This window comes from Ranitomeya imitator, chromosome 3 (assembly GCF_032444005.1).
Source record: "Ranitomeya imitator isolate aRanImi1 chromosome 3, aRanImi1.pri, whole genome shotgun sequence".
Taxonomy (NCBI): domain Eukaryota; kingdom Metazoa; phylum Chordata; class Amphibia; order Anura; family Dendrobatidae; genus Ranitomeya; species Ranitomeya imitator.
In genome coordinates this window covers 219,797,198-219,824,852 of record NC_091284.1, presented here as the reverse complement: position 1 = coordinate 219,824,852, position 27,655 = coordinate 219,797,198, and the positions used below count along the sequence as shown (strand labels likewise).

Sequence of the window (27,655 nt, the reverse complement as noted above, 5' to 3'; positions counted from 1 at the left end):
TACTTTTTTGCCCCACTGTACCTGCTGTGTGTCATCTCCCCTGTATATAGTATATACCTGTATGTCATCTCCTCCTATATATAGTATATACCTGTATGTCATCTCCTCCTATATATAGTATATACGTGTATGTCATCCCTCCTATATATAGTATATACCTGTATGTCATCTCCTTCTATATATAGTATATACCTGTATGTCATCTCCTCCTGTATATAGTATATACTTGTGTGTCATCTCCCCTGTATATAGTATATATCTGTGTGTCATCTCCCCTGTATATAGTATATATCTGTGTGTCATCTCCTCCTGTATATAGTATATACCTGTATGTCATCTTCTATATATAGCATATACCTGTATGTCATCTCCTCCTGTATATAGTATATACCTGTAGATAATCTGCTCCTGTATATAGTATATACCTGTGTGTCATCTCCTCCTGTATATAGTATATACCTGTATGTCATCTCCTCCTGTATATAGTATGTACCTGTATGTCATCTCCTCCTCTATATAGTATATACCTGTGTGTCATCTCTCCTGTATATAGTATATATCTGTGTGTCATCTTCCCTGTATATAGTATATACCTGTGTGATCTCCTGTATTAGACCTCGTTAACACGTTATTTGCTCAGTATTTTTACCTCAGTATTTGTAAGATAAATTGGCAGCCTGATAAATCCCCAGCCAACAGGAAGCCCTCCCCCTGGCAGTATATATTAGCTCACACATACACATAATAGACAGGTCATGTGACTGACAGCTGCTGTATTTCCTATATGGTACATTTGTTGCTCTTGTAGTTTGTCTGCTTATTAATCAGATTTTTATTTTTGAAGGCTAATACCAGACTCGTGTGTGTTTTAGGGCGAGTTTCGTTTGTCAAGTTGTGTGTGTTGAGTTGTGTGTGGCGACATGCATGTAGCGACTTTTGTGAGATGAGTTTTGTTTGGCAACATGCGTGTAGCAACTTTTTGTGTGTCGAGTTGCATGTGACAGGTTAGTGTAGCAAGTTGTGTGCAGCAAGTTTTGCACATGGCGAGTTTTGCGCGTGGTGAGTTTTATGTCTGGTGCCTTTTGAGTAAGTGCAAGTTTTGTGTGAGGCAACTTTTGCATGTGTTGCAAATTTTGTGCATGTGGCAATTTTTCAGCGTGTGCAAGTTTTGCGTGTGGCGAGTTTTCCATGAGGTGAGTTTTGCACTTGTGGCGAGTTTTGCGTGAGCCTAGTTTTTACATGTGGCGAGTTTTGCGCGTGGCGAGTTTTGAGCGGCGACTTTTGTGTTTCGACTTTTATGTGGCGAGGTTGGTGTATGTGTGGTGAAATGTGTGCTGAGGGTGGTATATGTGTTCAAGCACGTGGTAGTGTGTGGCGCATTTTGTGTGTGTTCATATCCCCGTGTATGGTGAGTATCCCATGTCGGGGCCCCACCTTAGCAACTGATCGGTATATACTCTTTGGCGCCATCGCTCTCATTCTTTAAGTCCCCCTTGTTCACATCTGGCAGCTGTCAATTTGCCTCCAACACTTTTCCTTTCACTTTTCCCCATTATGTAGATAAGGGAAAAATAGTTTGGTGAATTGGAAAGCGCGGAGTTAAAATTTCACCTCACAACATAGCCTATGACGCTCTCAGGGTCCAGACGTGTGACTGTGCAAAATTTTGTGGCTGTAGCTGCGACGCCTCCAACACTTTTCCTTTCACTTTTTTCCCCATTATGTAGATGGGGGCAAAATTGTTTGGTGAATTGGAAAGCGCGGGGTTAAAATTTCACCTCACAACATAGCCTATGACGCTCTCAGGGTCCAGACGTGTGACTGTGCAAAATGTTGTTGCTGTAGCTGCGACGCTTCCAACACTTTTCCTTTCACTTTTTTCCCCTTATGTAGATAGGGGCAAAATTGTTTGGACTGTGCAAAATTTTGTGGCTGTAGCTGCGACGGTGCAGATGCCAATCCCGGACATACACACATACACACACACATACACACATTCAGCTTTATATAGTAGACTAGCAGCATTAGATCAATGTATGATTTTTGGTGGGGATGTATGTCCATTCTCTTTCCAGCATATTGTAAGGTCAGTATATCTGTGCTTTTTATTTTTATTTCAAATACCGGAGTCTGTCTCTTTCAATCAAAGGACTTTACTCTGGCTGTCTTTTTACAATCTAACTATTAGGTTAGTAATGGGGGCATTTTATAGACATGTCTTCTTTACTACCCTGTGGGCTTGATCTCAGCGGCCATAAAACAGCTAACATCAACCCCACAACCATTAACTCATTTGCCATCACAACAGGGCAAGTGGGAAGAGCTGAGCAAAGTGCCAGAATTGGCACATCTAATAGATGCACCTTTCCTGGGGTGGCTGTGGGCTGCTATTTTTAGGCTGAGGGGCCATTATCCATGGCCCCTTACCAGCCTGAGAATGTCTGCTTTATTTTGGTTGGTTTTAAAAAATGGAGGGGAGCAAATGCAATTTTTTAAATTACTTATTTAAATAATAAAAAAATGGCATGGGGACCCCTCTATTCTTGATTACCAGTCATAATAAAGCTGACAACTGTGGGTTTTCAAAAATAGAAAAGACCTGACCTCATTTTTTAAAACAAATATTTATTTATGGCACAGTTGCCATCCTGATGAATACTCTCATCAGTGGCGCTTGCTTTTGCTGTTTTCAGCAGGCGTAGGCTGATAGGAGTGGTACTCTCTCATCATCTGATACCTGTAACCAGTGGTTTACTTTTTACCACTGGCCACAGCTGCTTGTTCACACTGTCTGACAGCTTGGGAACTCCAGATCTCTTACTGGCAGTAAGTTTATCAGAGCTGCTGGTGTTTTTCCCACTGTCATGCAGATGACAGCAAGTAACAGTAATTTGGAAATCCTGGAGAAGGTTTGCCCATCGCTATTCATCAGTTCTGTTTTGTCTATGGAAGTCTATATAAGTCCAATTAGCATATGACAAAGTGTGGTTTTGGGCAAGAAATTGTTGGACGTATAAATTTGTCTGGGCCCTCATGAGATTCACAAAATCCTCAGAGAAAAAGACTAGTGTAAAATAGTGCTTAGCGTAAACTTTTGTTTTTAATTAATTATATTTAAAAGAAAGTAAAAGAAAAAAAAGAAGAGAAATAACAGAAAAGAATTCTAGAAAACAGAACAGAAAAAAAAACAGAAGAAAAGAATATAGAAATGAAAAGATAAAAGTAAAAATAATATAAAAATTTGCTAAAGTAAATAAGCTTACTAAACGGACAACACTAAAATAATGGGTCTGTGCACATAATTCTATACAGTAGAAAAAACTAGAAACACATGGGCTACTTGCACATTGAACATGTCTGTAGGAACCTGTTCACACACCACCAAGAAACTTGAAGACACAAAAGAGCACAGTGAGGTCAAAAATACTCTGTTGTAAAAAAAAATCACAGTAATAAGCAAGTGCTAGTCAAAAGATGGAAACAACAGGGTATTTAGTTGATACTTTTTTTTTGCAAAAAAAATGTATACTAAGCTGCTCCACCAATCGTCAAGGTATACCCATATAGAGCAGTCCTATCTAATGTATATAATCCCTATCTGATGTATTTAAAAACCTGATCATCTGTATAGTGCCTGTATAAGCAGGGTTCAGAGACGGAATATCCATGTGGACATGCTGGATGGAACAGCTTTGATGCAAATGACCCATAAGGAGTGGTGGACTCCCCAGTCTTGTAGAAACAAGAGAACAACCATAGAACCAGAAACACATGGGCTACTTGCACATTGAACAAGTCTGTATACATTTTCTGCTTAGTATACATTTTTTTGCAAAAAAAGTATCAACTAAATACCCTGTTTTTTTCCATCTTTTGACTAGCACTTTGTTATTACTGTGATTTTTTTTTACAACAGAGTATTTTTGAACTCACTGTCCTCTTTTGTGTCTTACAGTAGAAAAAAACTGTAGTATAAGTACTAAAAGAATTTTCCTCTCAAATTCTGATGCTACAAGTACTAAATGGATGTCAGTAAAAAATAATTCCTGAGCTCCCTCAACTATCTGATGCGGATTTTGATTCTAAATTTTAGTAGTGGATAACTATAATTGCAAAACGGACATCAGTAAAAACAATTACTGAGTGCCCAGAACTATCTGACGTTAATTGTGAGTATATTTTAGTAAAAATAAACTGAAGTATGTGAATTAAGTGAATTACTACAGCATATTTTTACTGTGGATTACAGTGTCCCTAATCTAGCTCTATCAGCTAACTTAAATTATACAGTGATGTGTGTAACTTATCAGCGGCTGCAGGGTACACGCACAGAGATGGTTAAAAGGAGGGGTGGACAGGAAAAAAGTTTTAATCCAAAAGCGAACAGGGATGCCGATCAGTGATGTTCATCACTGATCAGTGCTCATTGACTGCACGACACATGCAAGGAGATGGTGCAAAAGAAAAAAACTGCCAAAAATGTAGTGATTAAGTATTCATCAGCACTCAGTGGCAAAAGGGCGGTTGGGGAATGGGTTAGGGAGAGAAGGAAAGATGGGAAAGAGGGATTGGGTTGGATTAGAAAAAAATCGGGGGGACAGCCACAGGATAGGAACAGATCAGGAAGGTCTTCTATCTTCGGTTCCTCTGGTCTTCAATCAACAGCAGTAGCATCAGCAGAAGAGGTGGCACATGCTAGAATCTTCTGTGACACCACAAGGCTCAGCAGATCCGCAGCAAAACAATACAGTAACCGCTCTGCACACGTCTCCAAGCTATCATATTATTCTTATTATTCACAGACCACAACTACTGTCATCAATGCTGCATTCAACATTTTTGCAGAATTTTTTTTAAATGTTTGAATCTGATCTGTGAGCTCTGACATCTGCTCACTATCCTAAAATTTCAAAATAAAATGGCTTCAGCATTCCCTGCTCGAGCTATTATATTCCTTCTGATTTGCTTCCGATATGATGTCGCGAGATAAATGTAATATATTTTCATGAAGTCTGCACAGTTGTGTATGCAGCAGTCATTTCAGCCTTCTGCGACTGATGCAGTCTTTTACAATGTGCAAAAAAGCAGTGGGCATGTTTTGATTTGGTTAAATTATTCAAATTCACAAGACCTGTAAATTTCATAAAATCAATTCTCATCAAAATAATTTGAACATCTTTAGCCTTGATATATGACTCATATTATCAGTCAAGCCAGAAAACATCAAAAGAAGTCGCAAGGCAGACAGTTTTCATCCTTGTGATGGTGATCTATTTTGCATCTTTTGTTTCCCATGAAGAATTTCCTAAAAGATTTCTTAAAACCATACCAAAGTTCCCTCTGTATAACAGAGCACCACTGTGAGGTATTGCAGCTGTGTGTGTGTGTGTGTGTGTCACTGGCAAAGGTATCAATGTCATTGGCTTTGGGGGATGACTGAACATTGGTGTGTTTAGTAGCTGGCGAAAATCGAAATATAAGATTTGGAATCCAAAATGTAGAAATGCAAATTATCATAAAAGTCATAGTCCTGTATTTTTCAAAAATGGAAATTAGTCTGAACCAGTCACAGTTGAACTGAAAATATCATAATTTCCAGATCAGACTTCTCTTCGTGGTGGTCTGATGAATGTTGTATACCGTATGATATCTTCCAAATGTTTCAAATCCACAGATACTACATGACACATAAAAAGACACACATATTCCTTTCTATTTTTCCTTTTCACTGTTGGGATTACTCAGCTTAAAATGAGCTTAGCTGGAAATGATCATTGACTATTTATGTAACATTTCGCTGGGAGTGGGATAGCATAGTCAACAGTTAAAACCGTAAAATAAACTATATTGAATTAATGATCCGTTAAGCTTTCAACAAGGATGCTCAGATATGTTTACACTTGTGTATCTGGGAAAGCTATCAATGAAAAAATAAAATTTCCATCAGGATTAAACTGGCAAAGAAATTCAAGTTAAGTCATGATGAGATGAGTGTATGCTTTTTGAATGGTATCCACATAGCAGTAATAGGAAGCAATAGGAAGCAAAAGCATGTAGGCAACGTGAATTTTAACCTTTGCTCTTGGCACACCTCTCTCAAAGCAACTGATTCATTATTGTATTTCCACCAGTTTTTATACATGATTGAATAGCTCTCAATTAATGACTTTTTCATTTTGACAAAATCATCAAACAATTTGCGCCTTTTTTCAAACCGTATGTTAAGGTTTAATTAATTGATTTTTATGTCAATGTGATTTTTCTAGATGTTTTTGACTGATTCATGAAATTTTGAAAAAAAAGGTTGCAAAATTTAGCGCAACTCTACTGCAATTTCTGCCCACCTGGAGTGATTATTATATTATATAGAGTGGTGGAAATAAGTATTTGATTCCTTGCTGATTTTGTAAATTTGTCCACTGACAAAGACATGAGCAGTCTATAATTTTAAGGGTAGGTTAATTTTAACATTGAGAGATAAAATATCAAAAATAAAATCCAGAAAATCACATTGTATAAATTATATAAATTTGTTTGAATTTTGCTGTGAGAAATAAGTATTTGATCCCCTACCAACCACTAAGACTTCTGGCTCCATATTTGGCTTTGCACAATATGTATTTATCATGTGTGCCATTTTGATGAATTTTGGCAAAAAACAACAGCAAAAACGACAAGTAAAAGAAAAAGACTTAAAAAAAACACCCTGGAAATGTTGAGTCAGTCCTTAACCCCTTAATCCCATATGACGTACTATCCCGTTGAAGTGGGGTGGGCTTTAATTCCCACCGATGGGATAGTACGTCATAGGCGATCGGCCGCGCTCACGGGGGGAGCGCGGTCGATCGCGGCCGGGTGTCCCCTGCCTATCACAGCTGACATCCGGCACTATGTGCCAGGAGCGGTCACGGGCCGCCCCCGGCACATTAACCCCCGGCACACCGCGATCAAACATGATCGCGATGTGCCGGCGGTATAGGGAAGCATCGCGCAGGGAGGGGGCTCCCTGCGGGCTTCCCTGAGCCCCCCGCAGCAACGCGATGTGATCACGTTGCTGCGAGGGTCTCCTACCTCCCTCCTCCTTGCTGGACCCGGATCCAAGATGGCCGCGGATCCGGGTCCTGCAGGGAGGGAGGTGCCTTACCAAGTGCCTGCTCTGTTGTGAATTCTGTTGTCAAGCTCCCTCCTGTGGTCAGGAATGGTACTTCGGCTAGTTCTGTCCATGAACTTCCTTTGGTGGTGGTGAGTGGTGCTGCTGCTTCTGAGTTTCCTTTCACAGGTGACGAGGCTAATTCGTTGACTGGCTGCTCTATTTAACTCCACTTAGTTCATTGCTCCATGCCACCTGTCAATGTTTCAGTATTGGTCTAGTCCGCTCCAGGATCTTGCTGGTGACCTGTCTACTCTATCAGAAGCTAAGTTCCTGCTTGAATTTTACTGTTTGCTATATTCCTGTCCAGCTTGCTATTTGATTTTTGTCCTGCTTGCTGGAAGCTCTGGGATGCCGAGGGGGCGCCTTCGCCCCGTGAGTCTGTGCAGAGGTCTTGCACCCTCGGCGTGGTTTTTTGTAGGGTTTTGTGTTGACCGCAAAGTTACCTTTCCTATCCTCTCTCTGTTCAGTAAGTCGGGCCTCTCTTTGCTAAATCTATTTCATCTCTGTGTTTGTGATTTTCATCTTGTTTCACAGTCAATATATGTGGGGGGCTGCCTTTTCCTTTGGGGAATTTTCTCTGAGGCAAGGTAGGCTTTGTTTTCCTCCTTTAGGGCTAGCTAGTTCTTAGGCTGTGCCGAGTTGCATAGGGAGCGTTAGGCGCAATCCACAGCTATTTCTAATGTGTGCGATAGGATTAGGGATTGCGGTCAGCAGAGTTTCCACTTCCCAGAGCTTGTCCTGTATTTTTGTCACTATCAGGTTTTTTCTGTGTGCTCTTAACCACCAGGTCCATTGTTGTCCTAACCACCAGGTCATAACAGTACAGGTGGCCAAAAGTACTAATGCATCTCAATAGAGGGATAAGAGAAGTTCTGAGACCATTTTTTTTTCTTTGCAGTGTGTTTTGTTTCTCTTTTCCCCTTTACATCTGGGTGGTTCAGAACACAGGTGTAGACATGGACATTCAAGGTCTGTCCTCTTTGATGGATAATCTCACTATAAGTGTACAAAACATTCAAGATTTTGTGGTTCAGAATCCGATGTCAGAGCCTAGGATTCCAATTCCTGATTTGTTTTTTGGTTATAGATCTAAGTTCTTGAATTTCAAAAATAATTGTAAATTGTTTCTTGCCTTGAAACCTCGCTCCTCAGGTGACCCTGTTCAACAAGTAAAGATCATTATTTATTTGTTATGCGGTGACCCTCAAGACTGGGCATTTTCCCTTGCGCCAGGAGATCCGGCATTGCGTGATGTTGATGCATTTTTCCTGGCACTTGGATTGCTTTATGACGAACCTAATTCAGTGGATCAGGTAGAGAAAATCTTGCTGGCTCTGTGTCAGGGTCAGGATGAAGCGGAGATATATTGTCAGAAGTTTAGAAAGTGGTCTGTGCTCACTCAGTGGAATGAATGTGCCCTGGTAGCAATCTTCAGAAAGGGTCTCTCTGAAGCCCTTAATGATGTCATGGTGGGATTCCCCATGCCTGCTGGTCTGAATGAGTCTATGTCTTTGGCCATTCAGATCGATCGACGCTTGCGTGAGCGTAAAGCTGTGCACCATTTGGCGGTACTATCTGAGCATGGGCCTGAGCCTATGCAATGTGATAGGACTTTGACCAGAGCTGAACGGCAAGAACACAGACGTCGGAATGGGCTGTTTTTACTGTGGTGATTCCACTCATGCTATCTCTGATTGTCCTAAGCGCACTAAGCGGTTCGCTAGGTCTGACACCATTGGTACGGTACAGTCTAAATTTCTATTGTCCGTTACTCTGATTTGCTCTCTGTCGTCCTATTCTGTAATGGCATTTGTGGATTCAGGCGCTGCCCTGAATTTGATGGACTTGGAGTTTGCTAGGCGCTGTGGTTTTTCCTTGGAGCCCTTGCAGTATCCTATTCCATTGAGAGGAATTGATGCTACGCCTTTGGCCAAGAATAAGCCTCAGTACTGGACCCAATTGACCATGTGCATGGCTCCTGCACATCAGGAAGATATTCGCTTTTTGGTGTTGCATAATCTGCATGATGTAGTCGTTTTGGGGTTGCCATGGCTACAGGTCCATAATCCAGTATTGGATTGGAAGTCTATGTCTGTGTCCAGCTGGGGTTGTCAGGGGGTAGATGGTGATGTTCCCTTTTTGTCAATTTCGTCTTCCACTTCTTCTGAAGTTCCGGAGTTTTTGTCGGATTACCGGGATGTATTTGATGAGCCTAAGTCCAGTGCTCTACCTCCTCATAGGGACTGTGATTGTGCCATTAATTTGATTCCTGGTAGTAAGTTTCCTAAAGGCCATTTGTTCAATTTATCTGTGCCAGAACACGCCGCTATGCGGAGTTATATAAAGGAATCCTTGGAGAAAGGTCATATTCGCCCGTCGTCGTCACCGTTGGGAGCAGGGTTCTTTTTTGTGGGCAAGAAGGATGGTTCTTTGAGACCTTGCATTGATTACCGCCTTCTTAATAAAATTACAGTTAAATTTCAGTACCCCTTGCCACTGCTCTCTGATTTTTTTGCTCGTATCAAAGGGGCTAGTTGGTTCACCAAGATAGATCTTCGAGGGGCGTATAATCTTGTGCGCATTAAACAGGGCGATGAATGGAAAACCGCATTTAATACGCCCGAGGGCCATTTTGAGTACCTGGTCATGCCTTTCAGGCTTTCCAATGCTCCATCAGTATTTCAGTCCTTTATGCATGACATCTTCCGAGAGTATCTGGATAAATTCCTGATTGTATATTTGGATGACATTTTGGTCTTTTCGGATGATTGGGAGTCTCATGTGAAGCAGGTCAGAATGGTGTTTCAGGTCCTTCGTGCTAATTCCTTGTTTGTGAAGGGGTCAAAGTGTCTCTTTGGTGTTCAGAAAGTTTCATTTTTGGGTTTCATTTTTTCCCCTTCTACTATCGAGATGGACCCTGTTAAAGTCCAGGCCATTCATGATTGGACTCAGCCGACGTCTGTGAAGAGCCTGCAAAAGTTCCTGGGCTTTGCTAATTTTTACCGTCGCTTCATCGCTAATTATTCCAGTATTGCTAAACCGTTGACTGATTTGACTAAGAAGGGTGCTGATGTTGTCAATTGGTCTTCTGTGGCTGTGGAAGCTTTTCAGGAGTTGAAGCGTCGTTTTTCTTCTGCTCCTGTGTTGTGCCAGCCAGATGTTTTGCTTCCGTTTCAGGTTGAGGTTGATGCTTCTGAGATTGGAGCAGGGGCTGTTTTGTCACAAAGAAGTTCTGACGGTTCGGTGATGAAACCATGTGCTATTTTTTCAAGGAAGTTTTCGCCTGCTGAGCGCAATTATGATGTTGGCAATAGAGAGTTGTTGGCCATGAAGTGGTCATTTGAGGAGTGGCGTCATTGACTGGAGGGAGCCAAGCATCGCGTGGTGGTCTTGACGGATCACAAAAATTTGACTTATCTCGAGTCTGCCAAACGGTTGAATCCTAGACAGGCTCGATGGTCGCTATTTTTCTCCCGTTTTGATTTTGTGGTTTCATACCTTCCGGGCTCTAAGAATGTGAAGGCTGATGCCCTGTCTAGGAGTTTTGTGCCTGACTCTCCGGGTGTTTCTGAGCCGGCGGGTATTCTCAAAGAGGGGGTAATTTTGTCTGCCATCTCCCCTGATTTGCGACGGGTGCTGCAAAAATTTCAGGCTGATAGACCTGACCGTTGCCCAGCGGAGAAACTGTTTGTCCCTGATAAATGGACTAGTAGAGTTATCTCTGAGGTTCATTGTTCGGTGCTGGCTGGGCATCCTGGAATCTTTGGTACTAGAGATTCGGTGGCTAGATCCTTTTGGTGACCGTCTTTGTCACGGGATGTGCGTTCTTTTGTGCAGTCCTGTGGGACTTGTGCTCAGGCTAAGCCCTGCTGTTCTCGTGCCAGTGGGTTGCTTTTGCCCTTGCCGGTCCCGAAGAGCCCCTGGACGCATATCTCTATGGATTTTATTTCGGATCTCCCTGTCTCTCAAAAGATGTCGGTCATTTGGGTGGTTTGTGATCGTTTTTCGAAGATGGTCCATTTGGTACCCTTGTCTAAATTGCCTTCCTCCTCTGATTTGGTGCCATTGTTTTTCCAGCATGTGGTTCGTTTGCATGGCATTCCGGAGAACATCGTTTCTGACAGAGGTTCCCAGTTTGTTTCGAGGTTTTGGCGATCCTTTTGTGCAAGGATGGGCATTGATTTGTCTTTTTCCTCGGCTTTCCATCCTCAGACAAATGGCCAAACCGAACGAACTAATCAGACTTTGGAAACATATCTGAGATGCTTTGTTTCTGCTGATCAGGATGATTGGGTGTCCTTTTTGCCGTTGGCTGAGTTCGCCCTTAATAATCGGGCCAGCTCGGCTACTTTGGTTTTGCCATTTTTCTGCAATTCTGGTTTCCATCCTCGTTTCTCTTCAGGGCAGGTTGAGTCTTCGGACTGTCCTGGTGTAGATACTGTGGTGGACAGGTTGCAGCAGATTTGGACTCATGTGGTGGACAATTTGACATTGTCCCAGGAGAAGGCTCAACGTTTCGCTAACCGCCGGCGCTGTGTGGGTCCCCGACTTCATGTTGGGGATTTGGTTTGGTTGTCATCTCGTTATGTTCCTATGACGGTTTCCGCTCCTAAGTTTAAGCCTCGTTTCATTGGTCCGTATAAGATTTCTGAGATTCTTAATCCTGTGTCATTTCGTTTGGCTCTTCCAGCTTCCTTTGCCATCCATAATGTGTTCCATAAATCATTGCTGCGGACATACGTGGCGCCTGTGGTTCCATCCGTTGATCCTCCTGCCCCGGTGTTGGTTGGGGGGGAGTTGGAGTATGTGGTGGAGAAGATTTTGGATTCCCGTATTTCGAGACGGAAACTCCAGTACCTGGTCAAGTGAAAGGGTTATGGTCAGGAAGATAATTCCTGGGTTTTTGCCTCTGACGTTCATGCTGCCGATCTGGTTCGTGCCTTTCATTTGGCTCATCCTGGTCGGCTTGGGGGCTCTGGTGAGGGTTCGGTGACCCCTCCTCAAGGGGGGGTACTGTTGTGAATTCTGTTGTCAAGCTCCCTCCTGTGGTCAGGAATGGTACTTCGGCTAGTTCTGTCCATGAACTTCCTTTGGTGGCGGTGAGTGGTGCTGCTGCTTCTGACTTTCCTTTCACAGGTGACGAGGCTAATTCGTTGACTGGCTGCTCTATTTAACTCCACTTAGTTCATTGCTCCATGCCACCTGTCAATGTTTCAGTATTGGTCTAGTCCGCTCCAGGATCTTGCTGGTGACCTGTCTACTCTATCAGAAGCTAAGTTCCTGCTTGAATTTTACTGTTTGCTATTTTCCTGTCCAGCTTGCTATTTGATTTTTGTCCTGCTTGCTGGAAGCTCTGGGACGCCGAGGGGGCGCCTTCGCCCCGTGAGTCGGTGCGGAGGTCTTGCACCCTCGGCGTGGTTTTTTCTAGGGTTTTGTGTTGACCGCAAAGTTACCTTTCCTATCCTCTCTCTGTTCAGTAAGTCGGGCCTCTCTTTGCTAAATCTATTTCATCTCTGTGTTTGTGATTTTCATCTTGTTTCACAGTCAATATATGTGGGGGGCTGCCTTTTCCTTTGGGGAATTTTCTCTGAGGCAAGGTAGGCTTTGTTTTCCTCCTTTAGGGCTAGCTAGTTCTTAGGCTGTGCCGAGTTGCATAGGGAGCGTTAGGCGCAATCCACAGCTATTTCTAGTGTGTGCGATAGGATTAGGGATTGCGGTCAGCAGAGTTTCCACTTCCCAGAGCTTGTCCTGTATTTTTGTCACTATCGGGTTTTTTCTGTGTGCTCTTAACCACCAGGTCCATTGTTGTCCTAACCACCAGGTCATAACACTGCTCAGAGCAGGCACTTGGTAACGCTGCAGCGCTGTTTGAAAGATCGGTGATCTGTCAGAGTGCTGTGCAAACTGTCAGATCACCGATCTGTATTGTCTTCCCCTGGGACAAAGTAAAAAAGTTAAAAAAATTTTTTTCCAAATGTGTAAAAAAAAATAAAAAAAATATTCCTAAATAATGAAAAAAAATATATTATTCCCATAAATACATTTCTTTATCTAAATAATAAAAAACAAACAATAAAAGTAAACATATTTAGTATCGCCGCGTACGTAACGACCCGACCTATAAAACTGGCCCACTAATTAACCCCTTTAGTAAACACCGTAAGAAAAAAAAACGAGGCAAAAAACAACGCTTTATTATCATACCGCCGAACAAAAAGTGGAATAACACGCGATCAAAAAGACAGATATAAATAACCATGGTACCGCTGAAAGCGACATCTTGTCCCGCAAAAAACGAGCCACCATACAGCATCATCAGCAAAAACATAAAAAAGTTAAAGTCCTGAGAATAAAGCGATGCAAAAATAATTATTTTTTCTATAAAATAGTTTTTATCGTATAAAAGCGCCACAACATAAAAAAATGATTTAAATGAGGTATCGCTGTAATCGTACTGACCCGAAGAATAAAACTGCTTTATCAATTTTACCAAACGCGGAACGGTATAAACGCCTCCCTCAAATGAAATTCATGAATAGCTGGTTTTTGGTCATTCTGCCTCACAAAAATTGTAATAAAAAGCGATCTAAAAATGTCACATGCCTGAAAATGTCACCAATAAAAACGTCAACTCATCCCGCAAAAAACAAGACCTCACATGACTCTGTGGACCAAAATATGGAAAAATTATAGCTCTCAAAATGTGGTAACGCAAAAAATATTTTTTTGCAATAAAAAGCGTCTTTCAGTGTGTGACGGCTGCCAATCATAAAAATCCGCTAAAAAACCCGCTATAAAAGTAAATCAAACCGCCCTTCATCACCCCCTTAGTTAGGGAAAAATTAAAAAAAATGTATTTATTTCCATTTTCCCATTACGGTTAGGGTTAGGGCTAGGGTTAGGGTTAGGGCTAGGGTTAGGGTTAGGGCTAGGGTTAGGGCTAGGGCAAGGGCTAGGGTTAGGGCTAGGGTTAGGGTTAGGGATAGGGTTAGGGTTAGGGCTAGGGTTAGGGTTAGGGCTAGGGTTAAGGTTGGGGCCACAGTTAGGGTTGGGGCCACAGTTAGGGTTGGGGCTAAAGTTAGTGTTAGGGTTGGGGCTAAAGTGACGGTTAGGGTTTAGATTACATTTACAGTTGGGAATAGGGTTGGGATTAGGTTTAGGGGTGTGTCAGGGTTAGAGGTGTGGTTAGGGTTACTGTTGGGATTAGGGTTAGGGGTGTGTTTGGATTAGGGTTTCAGTTATAATTGAGGGGTTTTCACTGTTTAGGCACATCAGGGGCTCTCCAAACGTGACATGGCGTCCGATCTCAATTCCAGCCAATTCTGCGTTGAAAAAGTAAAACAGTGCTCCTTCCCTTCCGAGCTCTTCCGTGTGCCCAAACAGGGGTTTACCCCAACATATGGGGTATCAGCGTACTCAGGACAAATAGGACAACATCTTTTGGGGTTCAATTTCTCCTGTTACCCTCGGGAAAATACAAAACTGGGGGCTAAAAAATATTTTTTGTGGGAAAAAAAAGATTTTTTATTTTCAAGGCTCTGCGTTATAAACTGTAGTGAAACACTTGGGGGTTCAAAGTTCTCACAACACATCTAGATGAGTTCACTGGGGGGTCTAGTTTCCAATATGGGGTCACTTGTGGGGGATTTATACTGTTTAGGTACATTAGGGGCTCTGCAAACGCAATGTGACACCTGCAGACCATTCCATCTAAGTCTGCATTCCAAATGGTGCTCCTTCCCTTCCGAGCCCTCCCATGCGGCCAAACAGTGGTTCCCCCCACATATGGGGTATCAGCGCACTCAGGACAAATTGGACAACAATTTTTTGGGTGGAATTTCTCCTCTTACCCTCGGGAAAATACAAAACTGGGGGCTAAAAAATAATTTTTTGGGGAAAATTTTTTTTGTTTATTTTCACGGCTCTGCGTTACAAACTGTAGTGAAACACTTGGGGGCTCAAAGCTCTCACAACACATCTAGATGAGTTCCTTTGGGGGTCTACTTTCCAAAATGGTGTCACTTGTGGGGGTTTGTACTGTTTAGGTACATTAGGGGCTCTGCAAACGCAATGTGACACCTGCAGACCATTCCATCTAAGTCTGCATTCCAAATGGCGCTCCTTCCCTTCCGAGCCCTCCCATGCAGCCAAACAGTGGTTTACCCCCACAAATGGGGTATCAGCGTACTCAGGACAAATTGTACAACAACTGTTGGGGTCCAATTTCTTCTCTTACCCTTGGGAAAATAAAAAAATTGGGGGCGAAAAGATAATTTTTGTGAAATAATATGATTTTTTATTTTTACGGTTCTGCATTATAAACTTCTGTGAAACACTTGGTGGGTCAAAGTGCTCACCACACCTCTAGATAAGTTCCTTAGGGGGTCTACTTTCCAAAATGGTGTCACTTGTGGGGGGTTTCAATGTTTAGGCACATCAGTGGCTCTCCAAACACAACATGGTGTCCCATCTCAATTCCTGTCAATTTTGCATTGAAAAGTCAAACGGCGCTCCTTCCCTTCGGAGATCTCCCATTCGCCCAAACAGTGGTTTACCCCCACATATGGGGTATCAGCTTACTCAGGACAAATTGTACAACAACTTTTGGGGTCCAATTTCTTCTCTTACCCTAGGGAAAATAAAAAATTGGGGGCAAAAATATAATTTTTGTGAAAAAATATGATTTTTTATTTTTACGGTTCTGCATTATAAACTTCTGTGAAGCACTTGGTGGGTCAAAGTGCTCACCACACCTCTAGATAAGTTCCTTAGGGGGTCTACTTTCCAAAATGGTGTCACTTGTGGGGGGTTTCAATGTTTAGGCACATCAGGGGCTCTTCAAACGCAACATGGTGTCCCATCTCGATTCCAGTCAATTTTGCATTGAAAAGTCAAATGGCGCTCCTTCGCTTCCGAGCTCTGTCATGCGCCCAAACAGTGGTTTACCCCCACATATGGGGTATTGGTGTACTTAGGACAAATTGTACCACAACTTTTGGGGTCCATTTTCTCCTGTTACCCTTGGTAAAATAAAACAAATTGGAGCTGAAATAAATTTTTTGTGAAAAAAAGTTAAATGTTCATTTTTATTTAAACATTCCAAAAATTCCTGTGAAGCACCAGAAGGGTTAATAAACTTCTTGAATGTGGTTTTGAGCACCTTGAGGGGTGCAGTTTTTAGAATGGTGTCACACTTGGGTATTTTCTATCAAATAGACCCCTCAAAATGACTTCAAATGAGATGTGGTCCCTAAAAAAAAAATGGTGTTGTAAAAATCAGAAATTGCTGGTCAACTTTTAACCCTTATAACTCCCTAACAAAAAAAAATTTTGGTTCAAAAATTGTGCTGATGTAAAGTAATCATGTGGAAAATGTTACTTTTTAAGTATTTTGTGTGATATATCTCTGTGGTTTAATTGCATAAAAATTCAAAGTTGGAAAATTGCGAAATTTTTATAATTTTCGCCAAATTTCCATTTTTTTCACAAACAAACGCAGGTACTATCAAAGAATTTTTACCACTATCATGAAGTACAATATATCCCAAGAAATCAATGTCAGAATCACTGGGATCTGTTGAAGCGTTCCAGAGTTCTAACCTCATAAAGAGACAGTGGTCAGAATTGTAAAAATTGGCCCGGTCATTAACGTGCAAACCACCCTCGGGGCTTAAGGGGTTAAAGGGAATCTGTCACCAGGCTTTTGTTATGTAATCTGAGCGCAGGATAATACAGGAGCAAAGTTTCTGATTTCAGCAATGTGTAGCTGGTCTTCATCCTGCCATTTTAATACAATGACTATTTTATCTTCTGCAGATCTTGCAGTATTCAGATTGTTGAGTTCTGCATAGCCCCACCCACAGCATTGATTGGCTGCTGTTTTTGTGTGCACTGTATTTTGACATAAAGCGGTGTCTTCGGGTTTACACAGAGCAGTTGATTAGGACACACAAGATACCTAATTCTGCAGTGAAAATCTCCTGCTGATAAAATACTTATTGTATTGAAACAATAATACACAGTCTAGTAAGTGACACACCCCTGTAATTAAGCTATCTGCCCCTACATCATGACGTTCTAGGCTTACACAGAAAAAAGCTGCTAGAATATTCCCTTAAGTGTCTGTTTTCCTACTAGTACACAATTATTGCTAATATTTGTCTCTTCTCTATCTGAAAAAAAAATTGTAAATAGTAACCTGAAGAACAGATCTGTCTTCCGTGAATTCAAGAAAAAACAATCCGATTATGCAAATCAACCTCTGATCAGGGTCGAATCCTATATACTTGTAGGTGTTAAAAATAAAGTTTCTCCACCTTCTCCATTAAGTTAGTCCATGAAAATCGGAGCACACTTGGATGTAATTTTTTTACACGGACCCATAGACTTGAATGGGCGAATGCTATCCGATTCTCAGAAGCAAATTGTGCATGCTGCAATTTTTTTCTTCGGACCATTCGGTACCAGGAAAAAATCGGAAATGTGCACACCTCCCTGGAATAACATGGGTAGGAGTGCTATCCGGGAAAACCATGGATAGTACTTGTCCAACTTCAACGATCATTTGCAAGAGCCCATAGGCCAGGAAAAAAATCAGTTATGTCACAGCCCCATGGAACAACATGCATACGAGTGCTATCCATCAGAACCATGGATAGTACTTTCCCAATTTAAATGGTCATGTGCAACTCCATTGCTGCGATGCTGTGGTCTCCGGGAAAATGGCCGCTGGGAGCGATGCATGCTCAGATTAAGATCTCGTCTCCCAAGATCTCAGGATGAGATCTGAATCTGAGCATGCGCCACCCCTAGCGGCCATTTTCCTGGAGGCCACCGCATCGCAGCAATGGAGCTGCTGGTGCCTCCGGGCTTTGAGGAAATGCCGGAGGAGCCCCGACGCAGCACGAAGATACGCCGCAGCCACCCCACAGCACTGAGCACCCACGTGGCACAAAGAGGAGCCGCCGCTGCTCACCAGAACAGAAACCCCACGCTGCCACAATGAGGTAATAGGGGTATACTCCACTCACACTTTCCTGTGAGACGCCCCCTCTCTTCGTCATCGGGACCACTCTCCCCCACCCACCATATGCACATTGGTCTGCACTACGACCCCCAACTTTTAAGAAGATTTTCAGGGGTTAAAAAGTCATCTTATACGCCGTAAAATACGGTAGTTGTGAATAATTTTAAAACAAAAGGTTTGACTTTTTTTTTCATTTTTAGATATTAGATTTAGATGTTAAAAAGATACTGAAAGACAACATATTACCCAAAAAGGGCGGTCTCTTTGATCATCTGTTTACATTTTTTTTGCAGTTACTAATCTTCATAAAGAGAGGGAACATATATTTTTTTAGTGACTGATGTGAGAATTTTTTTAAATCTGCTTTTAATTCATTGTTTATATTTTAGAGACAAGTAATCAGGTGTGCAACTTTTCTAGTTCAAGGTTCACTTTCTCATATTTAACAATATCTAAGGGCAGCAATAAAATTTAAAGTGGTATGACCTTTTATGAGGTTTATGGCATATCTTATGGAATATCATAACTAAGTGCCATAAATGACTAATAGAAACAGGTTCCACTACCAGGACTTTCACATATCTGGCGAATGGGGTGCTCTTTTCCCCCAATCAGAAGAGAGAATGAGACTGTAGACTTGTGTAGCTTGAAGACTGGTTTTTGAAGTAGTAGAATAGTAATAGCGGCATGCATAACCAAATAAAAATTATAATGACCAATGTTTGCAACCATCGGAATTGAGGATTGATAGAATGACCTGGTGTCATGCTGCTACAAAGCTAGTGTCACGCCATTCTGTCTGTATCTGTTTTTCGGCATGACAATGCATGTCTTCGCTTTAACCCTTTGCTCCTTTCCCCCTAATTGAGCTGGGATACTGTTGGCTGTTACCTGTATGGAGCCTGCTTAATTCCCTGCTCTGCTGTGTAGCCGTACATGGGTGGTTAGGTCTTTGATCTGCTGCATCACCATCCCCATGTGCGGTCCCTGGATGCCGCTGTGGAAGCTGTCGGCCAGTTGAGGTCATTTGCAGCTGGTGCATGACTTTCCACGTGTGTCTGGGCATGCAGCCACTGCCAGGTGCCTTGAGCCTCAGTTCCTGCACTGATTGTGCTGTAATGGTTTCTGTTTGTGCTAAGGGCGTGCACGGGCACACCTCCCCTGCTTTTATCAGGGTCAGTGTGTGTACATGAAATGCTGTGCCAAGCCTATTGCTGAGGGGCAGCTCCTATATATATTTCCCCTGCCCTATGGGTGGCGCCTGAGCTACTCACAAAGCTCCTGAACTTTGCTATGTGTGTTTTGTGTTCCTGCACCTCACCTGTCTATGTTTTGGTACCAAAGTCCTGGCCTTGATTCCTGTTATGTCCTGGCACCTGTCCTGGAGGTGGTATATCCAGGCCTGAATCCTTGATCATGTACCTGTCCCTGTCTGAACTGTGTCTGCTGTGTTATATTCCTGGAATCCCTCTGCATCTACAGCCTCGCACCCAGTGACTTTGAGTCTATTGTAACTGGTGTTTCTGCTGAGCATCTACTTCTCTGTGCTCTGGCTACCATGCAGTGCTAGCTCCTGGCAGACCCAGCAATCCTGCTGTTCTAGCACCATCCCGATTGAGTTCCTTCCTAGGTCTGATGCCCGAAGCCTGACGACCGCATTCTGGAACCTGATGACCTGATGTACCCTGATGTCCTGATGACCTGAGGAACCCTGATGTCCTGATGACCATATACACCCTGATATCCTGACGTCCTTGTGTACCCTGATGTTTTGCCTGCATCCTGATGACCTTGTGTACCCTGATGTCCTGCCTGTGTCCTGATGTCTCGATGACCCGCCTATGTGTACCTCAGTGATCTGTTGGTGCCTTGGGGTCCACTGGGAGTACCCTTCTGGGAGGTGTGAAATCGAGAGCCTGGCATAGTCATGTTTGGTATATGTATTGTGCGACTTTAATTTAGTAAACTTTACTTTCTCTAAACCTGAAGTTGTGCGGTGTCCTACGTGTCCTACGTGTCTCTTTCCTTGTCCACATGCTCAGCCGCCACAGAACCCCGGTCTCTGCCCTCCCCTAGTTCGGGTAGGATGCGGTCACACTCTGTAGTTAAAGGGTCCGTATTGCGTCCCCGGGGGATGCACGCCCCACGCCATCATGTTCAGCTGTTGTGGGGACACCTATGGGCTGGGCCCCATCAGCAGCTGCAGCTTACCGTGATAGCAGGTAGGTGCAGGCTTCACTAGATGGCAGTAAAGAGGAAGCAAGTCACCTAAAAAGAGCTAACCTGCAAAGCAGCAGTGAGACTACCACAGGTGGCAGCAGAATAGTCAAAATGAGTCAAGTCAAATCCTAGAATGTAGCGCAGCACCAAAGGAATAAGCAAACTCGCAATCAGAGACAAGCCAGGGAGCCAATAATGGTCAGGAGCGGATAAGCCAAAAGACAAAGGACAGAAACAGGTCAGGAAACCATCCAAGTCAAACCAGGGAGTCTGCACACTAAAGAGAAACACTGAGCCAAGATGGGAACAGGGGAAATCAGAGACATGGGTTCAGACAGCAAACGCAGCAGGACAAATTGGAGCAGAGTCAGCTACAGCAGCACTAGGCAGATACTATAACTGACATGATCTGCAGGACACAACGGGGCTAAATAGCAAACCTGAGACAAGACTGGGGCTGAGAAAAGTTAACGCCTGATATGATCAGACCATGAAAAAAGAAGACAGGACTCAAAACCTGGTCTGGATCATGATAGTACCCTCTTCTCAAGGGGGGGGCACTAGTCCCCCAGGTTTCCCAAGGTTTCCCAGGATAACACATATTAAACACCAGAACCAATCGGTCAACATAGACAGATCGCACCGGGACCTAAGATCGATCCTCAGGACCGTAACCCCTCCAATGGACCAAATACTGAAATGAATTGCAGACCATGTGAGAATCCACAATCAGTTCCAGTTCATACTTAGCCTGGCCGTCCACAGAGACAGGAGGCGGAGGGGATGGAGACCCAGCAGAGGAAGGTACAAATGTCTTAAGAAGTGACTTATGGAACACATTTGGTATCCGAAGCGATGGAGGTAGTCGTAAGTGGAAGGCAACTGGATTGACAACCTCAACGATCTCATAAGAACTAGTGATGAGCGAGTGCACGCTCGGGTGACTTCCAAGTATTTATGAATGGTCTGAGATTTAGTTTTCATTGCGGCAGCTGAATGATTTACAGCTATTAGCCAGGCTGAGTACATCTGGGGGTTGCCTGGCTGCTAGGGAATCCCCACATGTAATCAAGCTGGCTAGTAGCTGGAAATCATTCAGCTGAGGTGATGAAAACTAAATCTCCAAGCAGTCATAAATGCTCAGAGGCCACTCAAGCGTGCTCGGGAAAACCGGAGCAACGAGTACACTCGCTCATCACTAAGGCCGGTTTCACATTTTCAGTTGTGTCAGCAGCATTTCTTCCGCATATATCCGCATGCGTTGTGTATTCCTATATTTAATATTAGGGACGCATGCGTCTGCGATCGTTTGTTTTTGGACGCGTTTGACGACGCATGCATCGTTTCGTCGTCTGCGGTTTTGCATGGAAATGCAACATGTAGTAATTTTAAAGAGGCGTCAATTTGCCGCCTTTAAACGGATACATCGATTGCGTAAGGAATGCGCCAAAAAAACGCATTGCTGTCTATGTGAACGCATGCATTCACAAGCACATGCGTTTGCTTGCGTTCGTAAAAGCATGCATTGCACAGAGAAAAACATGTCTAGACACTGATAAGCCTCCCCCACATACCAGGTGATAAAGCAGAGGCGTAGCTAGAGCTTTTGCCGCCCGGGGCTGTTCCCGAGTTTGGCGCCCCCCCCCCCAGCTCAATACACACAAAGGTTACCAAAAATGGTTTTCCTGTTTTGTAGAACTTAAACTGGGCCTAATGGTGTCACCCCCACATGCCACACCTGTGACTTAATACCACCACACCATGACCAGGCCACATAGTGACCGAATAATACTACATACAAGGGACAAATACCACCGCACCATTTCCAGACCACATATTACCACCACATAGTGACTGAATACTACAATACTGATCAGTAATAAAAAAAAACCCACAATACTATCACCATAAGTGCCAGTATTCACAGGAGATCTGTACTTAGTATGCAGTGTCTGTGTAGAGGTAATACAGAGATCACTGGTGACATTATACACAGGACCTCTATATAGTATACAGTGTATAGTGTCAGTGTATAGGTAACACTGACTCACCAGTGACGTCTCTAGGTGAAGTCCTTCATCTTTCATCCAGCACAGACCGCCATCATTCCTTCCAGCCAGGACTCGTTTCTGCAGGAAATAACACAGTTATCTCGAGCTCCGCTTGCAGAACACATTACTTAATTTTTCACAACTTCTACATTACACCACATGAAGAAAAAAAGGTGATATAGTGTCACTCTGCACAGTAACAGGACCGCCCCCCCATTTAAAACAGTATACTCAAAAAATAAAATAAATACATCACTGCAGTAACAATATCCCTTAATTATCCCCTATGGTAATAATATTCCCCACCCTGGCCCCGTTTATCTCATTCCTGGCTCCAGCCATATGTTGTCGTATCCTGCCCTCATGAGTATCCATTCTACACCATATGATCTCCACATCCTGCCCCACCAGCCTCCATCGTATCCGTCCTGCCCCATGATCCAATCCTGCCCCGTGTCTCCAATCATGCCCCGTATCTACATTCTGCCCATGCCTCAAGTCCTGCCCCTAGTGTGTCCAGCATATTACCCCCATGTTGTCCAGCAATCTGCCCCAGTGTGTCCAGCATATTACCCCCAGTGTGTCCAGCAATCTGCCCCAGTATGTCCAGCATATTACCCCCAGTGTGTCCAGCAATCTGCCCTCAGTGTGTCCAGCAATCTGCCCCAGTGTCCAGCCTTTCCCCAGAGTGTCCAGCAGTCTGCCACAGTGTGTCCAGCATATTACCCCCAGTGTCCAGCATTGCCCCAGTGTGTCCAGTATATTACCCCCAGTGTGTCCAGCAATCTGCCCCAGTGTCCAGCATTGCCCCAGTGTGTCCAGAAGTCTGCCCCAGGGTCTCCAGCATTGCCTCAATGTGTCCAGAAATCTGCCCCAGGGTCTCCAGTATTGCCCCAGTGTGTCCAGCAATCTGCCCCAGGGTCTCCAGTATTGCCCCAGTGTGTCCAGCAATCTGCCCCATGGTCTCCTGTATTGCCCCAGTGTGTCCAGCATTCTGCCCCATGGTCTCCAGTATTGCCCCGGTGTGTCCAGCAATCTGCCCCATGGTCTCCAGTATTGCCCCAGTATGTCCAGAAGTCTGCCCCAGGGTCTCCAGCATTGCCTCAATGTGTCCTGAAATCTGCCCCATGGTCTCCAGTATTCAGTGTGTCCAGCATTCTGCCCCATAGTCTCCTGTACTGCCCCAGTGTGTCCAGCATTCTGCCCCATGGTCTCCAGTATTGCCCCAGTGTGTCCAGCATTCTGCCCCATGGTCTCCAGTATTGCCCCAGTGTGTCCAGCATTCTGCCCCATGGTCTCCAGTATTGCCCCAGTGTGTCCAGCATTCTGCCCCATGGTCTCCTGTATTGCCCCAGTGTGTCCAGCAATCTGCCCCATAGTCTCCTGTATTGCCCCAGTGTGTCCAGCAATCTGCCCCATGGTCTCCTGTATTGCCCCAGTGTGTCCAGCAATCTGCCCCATGGTCTCCTGTATTGCCCCAGTGTGTCCAGCAATCTGCCCCATAGTCTCCTGTATTGCCCCAGTGTGTCCAGCAATCTGCCCCATGGTCTCCTGTATTGCCCCAGTGTGTCCAGCATTCTGCCCCATGGTCTCCAGTACTGCCCCAGTGTGTCCAGCAATCTGCCCCATGGTCTCCAGCATTGCCCCAGCCCCAGACAGTCAGACATAAAGAAAAAAAAAAAAAAAGTAAAATCCTCATCTCTCCCGTTCCCAGCGCAGGTCCGGTGCAGTCAGCGTCTTTCCGGCTCTGCGACGCTCAGGACAGAGAGGCAGAGCGGCGCGCACAGTAGTGACGTCATCGCGCCCTCTGCTCTGAGACGTCGCAGAGTCAGAGGACGCTGAAGCCGCAGGAACCAGGAGAGGTGAGTATTAGAGCGGGGGCGGGGGCGGGACCCGGGGGTGGGGGGAGCTGGCCCTGGTCGTGGCGGCGGACGGCGCCGCCCGAAGATTTAAAGGGGCGTCTTTTTTTTTTTTTTTTTTTTATCTTCTTCTCCTGCAGCGCCGGCCGCCCCCAGCATTGTGCCGCCCGGGGCGGACCGCCCCCCCCGCACCCCCCTTCCTACGCCACTGTGATAAAGGGAAGTAGTGGATATTTGCAGGTCACTACTCAGCAGACAGCCAAGCAGAGCATACAGACCACAGCACCTTTGAGAAAACAAGCCTCTGAACAATGTGAATATATCCTAGCCAATGCCTTTATTTTCGATTTTCTGTCTCTACATGTCCTAATTTCTGCCATTTCTTTCTTTGTGCATGCATCAGAATGTCTTCCCTTCTGATGAAGAGCAACGTCCTGGGCCTTCCGAAGTAGAACATGTCAGTGAAGTGAGTACTCACCTCCTCAGATTGGTAAGTATTCACTGTCAAATCTACACATTTGACAATTTTTTGTTTTTCGTTTTTTTAGAACACTTCTTCTACTGCGGCAGAGACTGGGCAGGAGCAGCGGAGTCACAGTCGGGTGGCAAGGCGGCAGCGTGTACGTATACAAGGCTGACTGCTGTATCCTCACTGTTGTATTCCTTAATCTTCTTGTCTGTACTTTACTCTTTCTTTTAATTCTCTTCTGGACTACTTTTGTATCTTGACTTTCCTTTTTCATGCCATTTATCCGCCTCTGTTATCTTTCTTTTCCTTATGTTAATGTATCCAACATTAATGTCTTTATTTAATTTTTAGGTTCCAGAACGGGATGGACACCTCATAAAAAATGACCTCCTCATCTCCCTGGTCCTGGAGCGAGTTCCGTTGTGGGACACCCGGGATCCACTGCACTCAAACAACGTAACGATCCGGCGCCTATGGAATGAGGTGGCCAAAGCGATGTGGGATGGCTGGGACAACGCCCCGACTCAGGTCCGAAATGCATTTGGTAAGTATTGCACTGCATTGTGAAGCAGCAGAGACCTTGGCCGTGCTCACTCAACTGTGTGAGATGAAAGAAACTCTGAGGAGTTTCTCTCATCACACACAGTTGTGTGAGCACGGGCAAAAGTCCATTTTCTGACCATTATGTTTTGTTTTTTTAACAGTGGCCAAAGTCAAAACACGTTGGTGTTCGATGAAGGACCGCTTCAACAAGGACCTGCGTCAAGAGAGCCGTGTTCCCAGTGGTTCAGGAGCAAGGATCCGAAAGTACAAATACCATCGTGTTCTGGCATTTTTAAGACCGGTCCTTGCCCAGAGAACGTAAGTATTTATCCCGTGCATTAGGTTGTGTTGTATTGCCATAATCTGTATGTTTCTATTCCACAGGAGTTGTCGTCTGTTTAATTTTTGGTATTAATTTTTTTTTCCCTTTTTTCACAGCACATGGAGCACTACTATTGGCCCAGGTTCTGGAGCAGTCCTTCATCAAACAGCCACAGACCCGTCCCAGCCATCCAGCAGCGCTGCAGCAAGTGGGCCTGCCACACAAACTGGAGACCAGGAAGCTGGTCCATCAGGTCTTCCCCTTTCCCATTCCTCTGCCACTGCCCCTTATTTTTGGGCTCCTCCCAGCAGCAAATATCTTTATCACTAAAGGGAATGTACCATGGATACTATGTAACTGATATGCATATCTCTCCTTTGTACTGTTTGCATGATATATACAAGGAGGCGAGTACTGTATGACATCTGAATACACTATCTTTATCAATCTGTGTATCTTAGAACTATTACCAGCCTACACTATATGCCAGAGTTAATTGATTATAAGCTCACTGGTGCTATCTTTGCACCACTAGCCAGCATTAGCAGCACTCAAGTGTATATTATCACACTTTTTTTCTTTTTTGTGGTGTGTTTTTTGGTGGTGGCTTTTGGTAGGGATACCTGCTAGGGTCTTTAGGGTCAGTCTATGTTGAGCGGGGGCGCCATATTGTATCCTAGGGTGCCAACGTCCGCTGTCAGGATGGGAATTTTTTAGGGAAAGGCACTTCTATCCTCCCTAGTCCTTTCTTGTATGTATTCTGGTATCATACATCTGAGACCATAGATCCTCATGTGCAGGTTCTCTACTATTGGTATATATTTTTATATGTTTACTTATATGGTTCCTAGTTTTAATCATTTATATTAAAGCTTATTTTTTTAGGTCTTTGTTAGCTCTATTTTGGTTTTTTTCTGTGAATATATTAGACCTTAGTTACTTGTATGTTGGTTTTCTCCTCCCAGCAGCGGCAGAGGGCATCGGACAGGTCCCTCATGCCCGAGTTTTTGCACTTGAGCTCGGTTCTTCACGAAGGACTCAAGGCTTTGGGTGACCGAATGGATATTTCCCTTAGCCACATGAATACACGTATCCAGGAGGTCACCAAAAGCCTTGACCAAGTAAAAGCCGACCTCCAGAGGCCTGCACATCATTTTTTTAACCAAATTGAGCAGGGCATGTCGGAACACCTTACTCCTGATCTCCAGCTTAGTGTCATGCAGGCCTGCAATGCTGCTTACATGCAGGCTATGCAGCAGAGTCGGTATTTTCAGCAGACAGTGGCGGCATATCCACCTGTGCCTTCACTGTCATGATTAACCTCAATGCCGACCTCTGCTGCATACCACTGCACGGCCACCTCTATTCCTAGCACTGCCGGACACCACTACAGCACCACCACCATGCCAAGTGCTGATGGACAGCCCACCGCCACCATCATGACAACCGCTGCTCCTGCTTGAACCTCCTCCACTGACACCACGATGCAGCAGGACCCTGGCATGGCCTTCCGTACCGCCACCACCACGATGCAGCAGGACCCTGGCATGGCCTTCCGTACCGCCACCACCACGATGCAGCAGGACCCTGGCATGGCTTTCCGCTCTACAAGCACTATGGACTTGGCATGGCTGCACGCTCTAAGAGCACTATGGACTCTGGCATGGCTGCACGCTCTACGAGCACTATGGACTCTGGCATGGCTGCACGCTCTACGAGCACTATGGACTCTGGCATGGCTGCACGCTCTGCGAGCACTATTTACTCTGGCACAGTGCAGCCGGACCCTAACAGGTCACCCACCATGACCATGCAATGACAAATGAGTCCTCCGAGGCTTCCCAGAACCCGGCAATCCCAGAAAGGAAAACAAAAACTTCGGACTCTTACTATTCCTTCCCCTTCACCTCACCAAAACAGCTTAGCAATGGCTTTCTGGGTGGCTGAGATCCCAGGGTGTACACTAAGAGCAGAATCATGGAACTCCAGGAGAACCCTCAACCAGTACTGAA

The 27,655-nt window shown here is 44.4% G+C and overlaps 1 protein-coding gene across 1 annotated transcript in view; it reads left to right on the top strand.

Annotated features, from left to right (window-relative positions):
- LOC138671581 (uncharacterized) overlaps positions 1–26,441 on the top strand; it is a 54,356-nt gene extending 27,915 nt beyond the window's left edge. The window contains exons 3-7 of the mRNA XM_069759760.1: positions 24,713–24,775; positions 24,858–24,929; positions 25,130–25,322; positions 25,483–25,639; positions 25,760–26,441. Coding sequence (XP_069615861.1) covers positions 24,713–24,775; positions 24,858–24,929; positions 25,130–25,322; positions 25,483–25,639; positions 25,760–25,973 — 699 coding nt within the window. The 3' untranslated portion in view covers positions 25,974–26,441. The remainder of the gene's footprint in view (positions 1–24,712; positions 24,776–24,857; positions 24,930–25,129; positions 25,323–25,482; positions 25,640–25,759) is intronic.
- Positions 26,442–27,655: the final 1,214 nt, after the last annotated feature.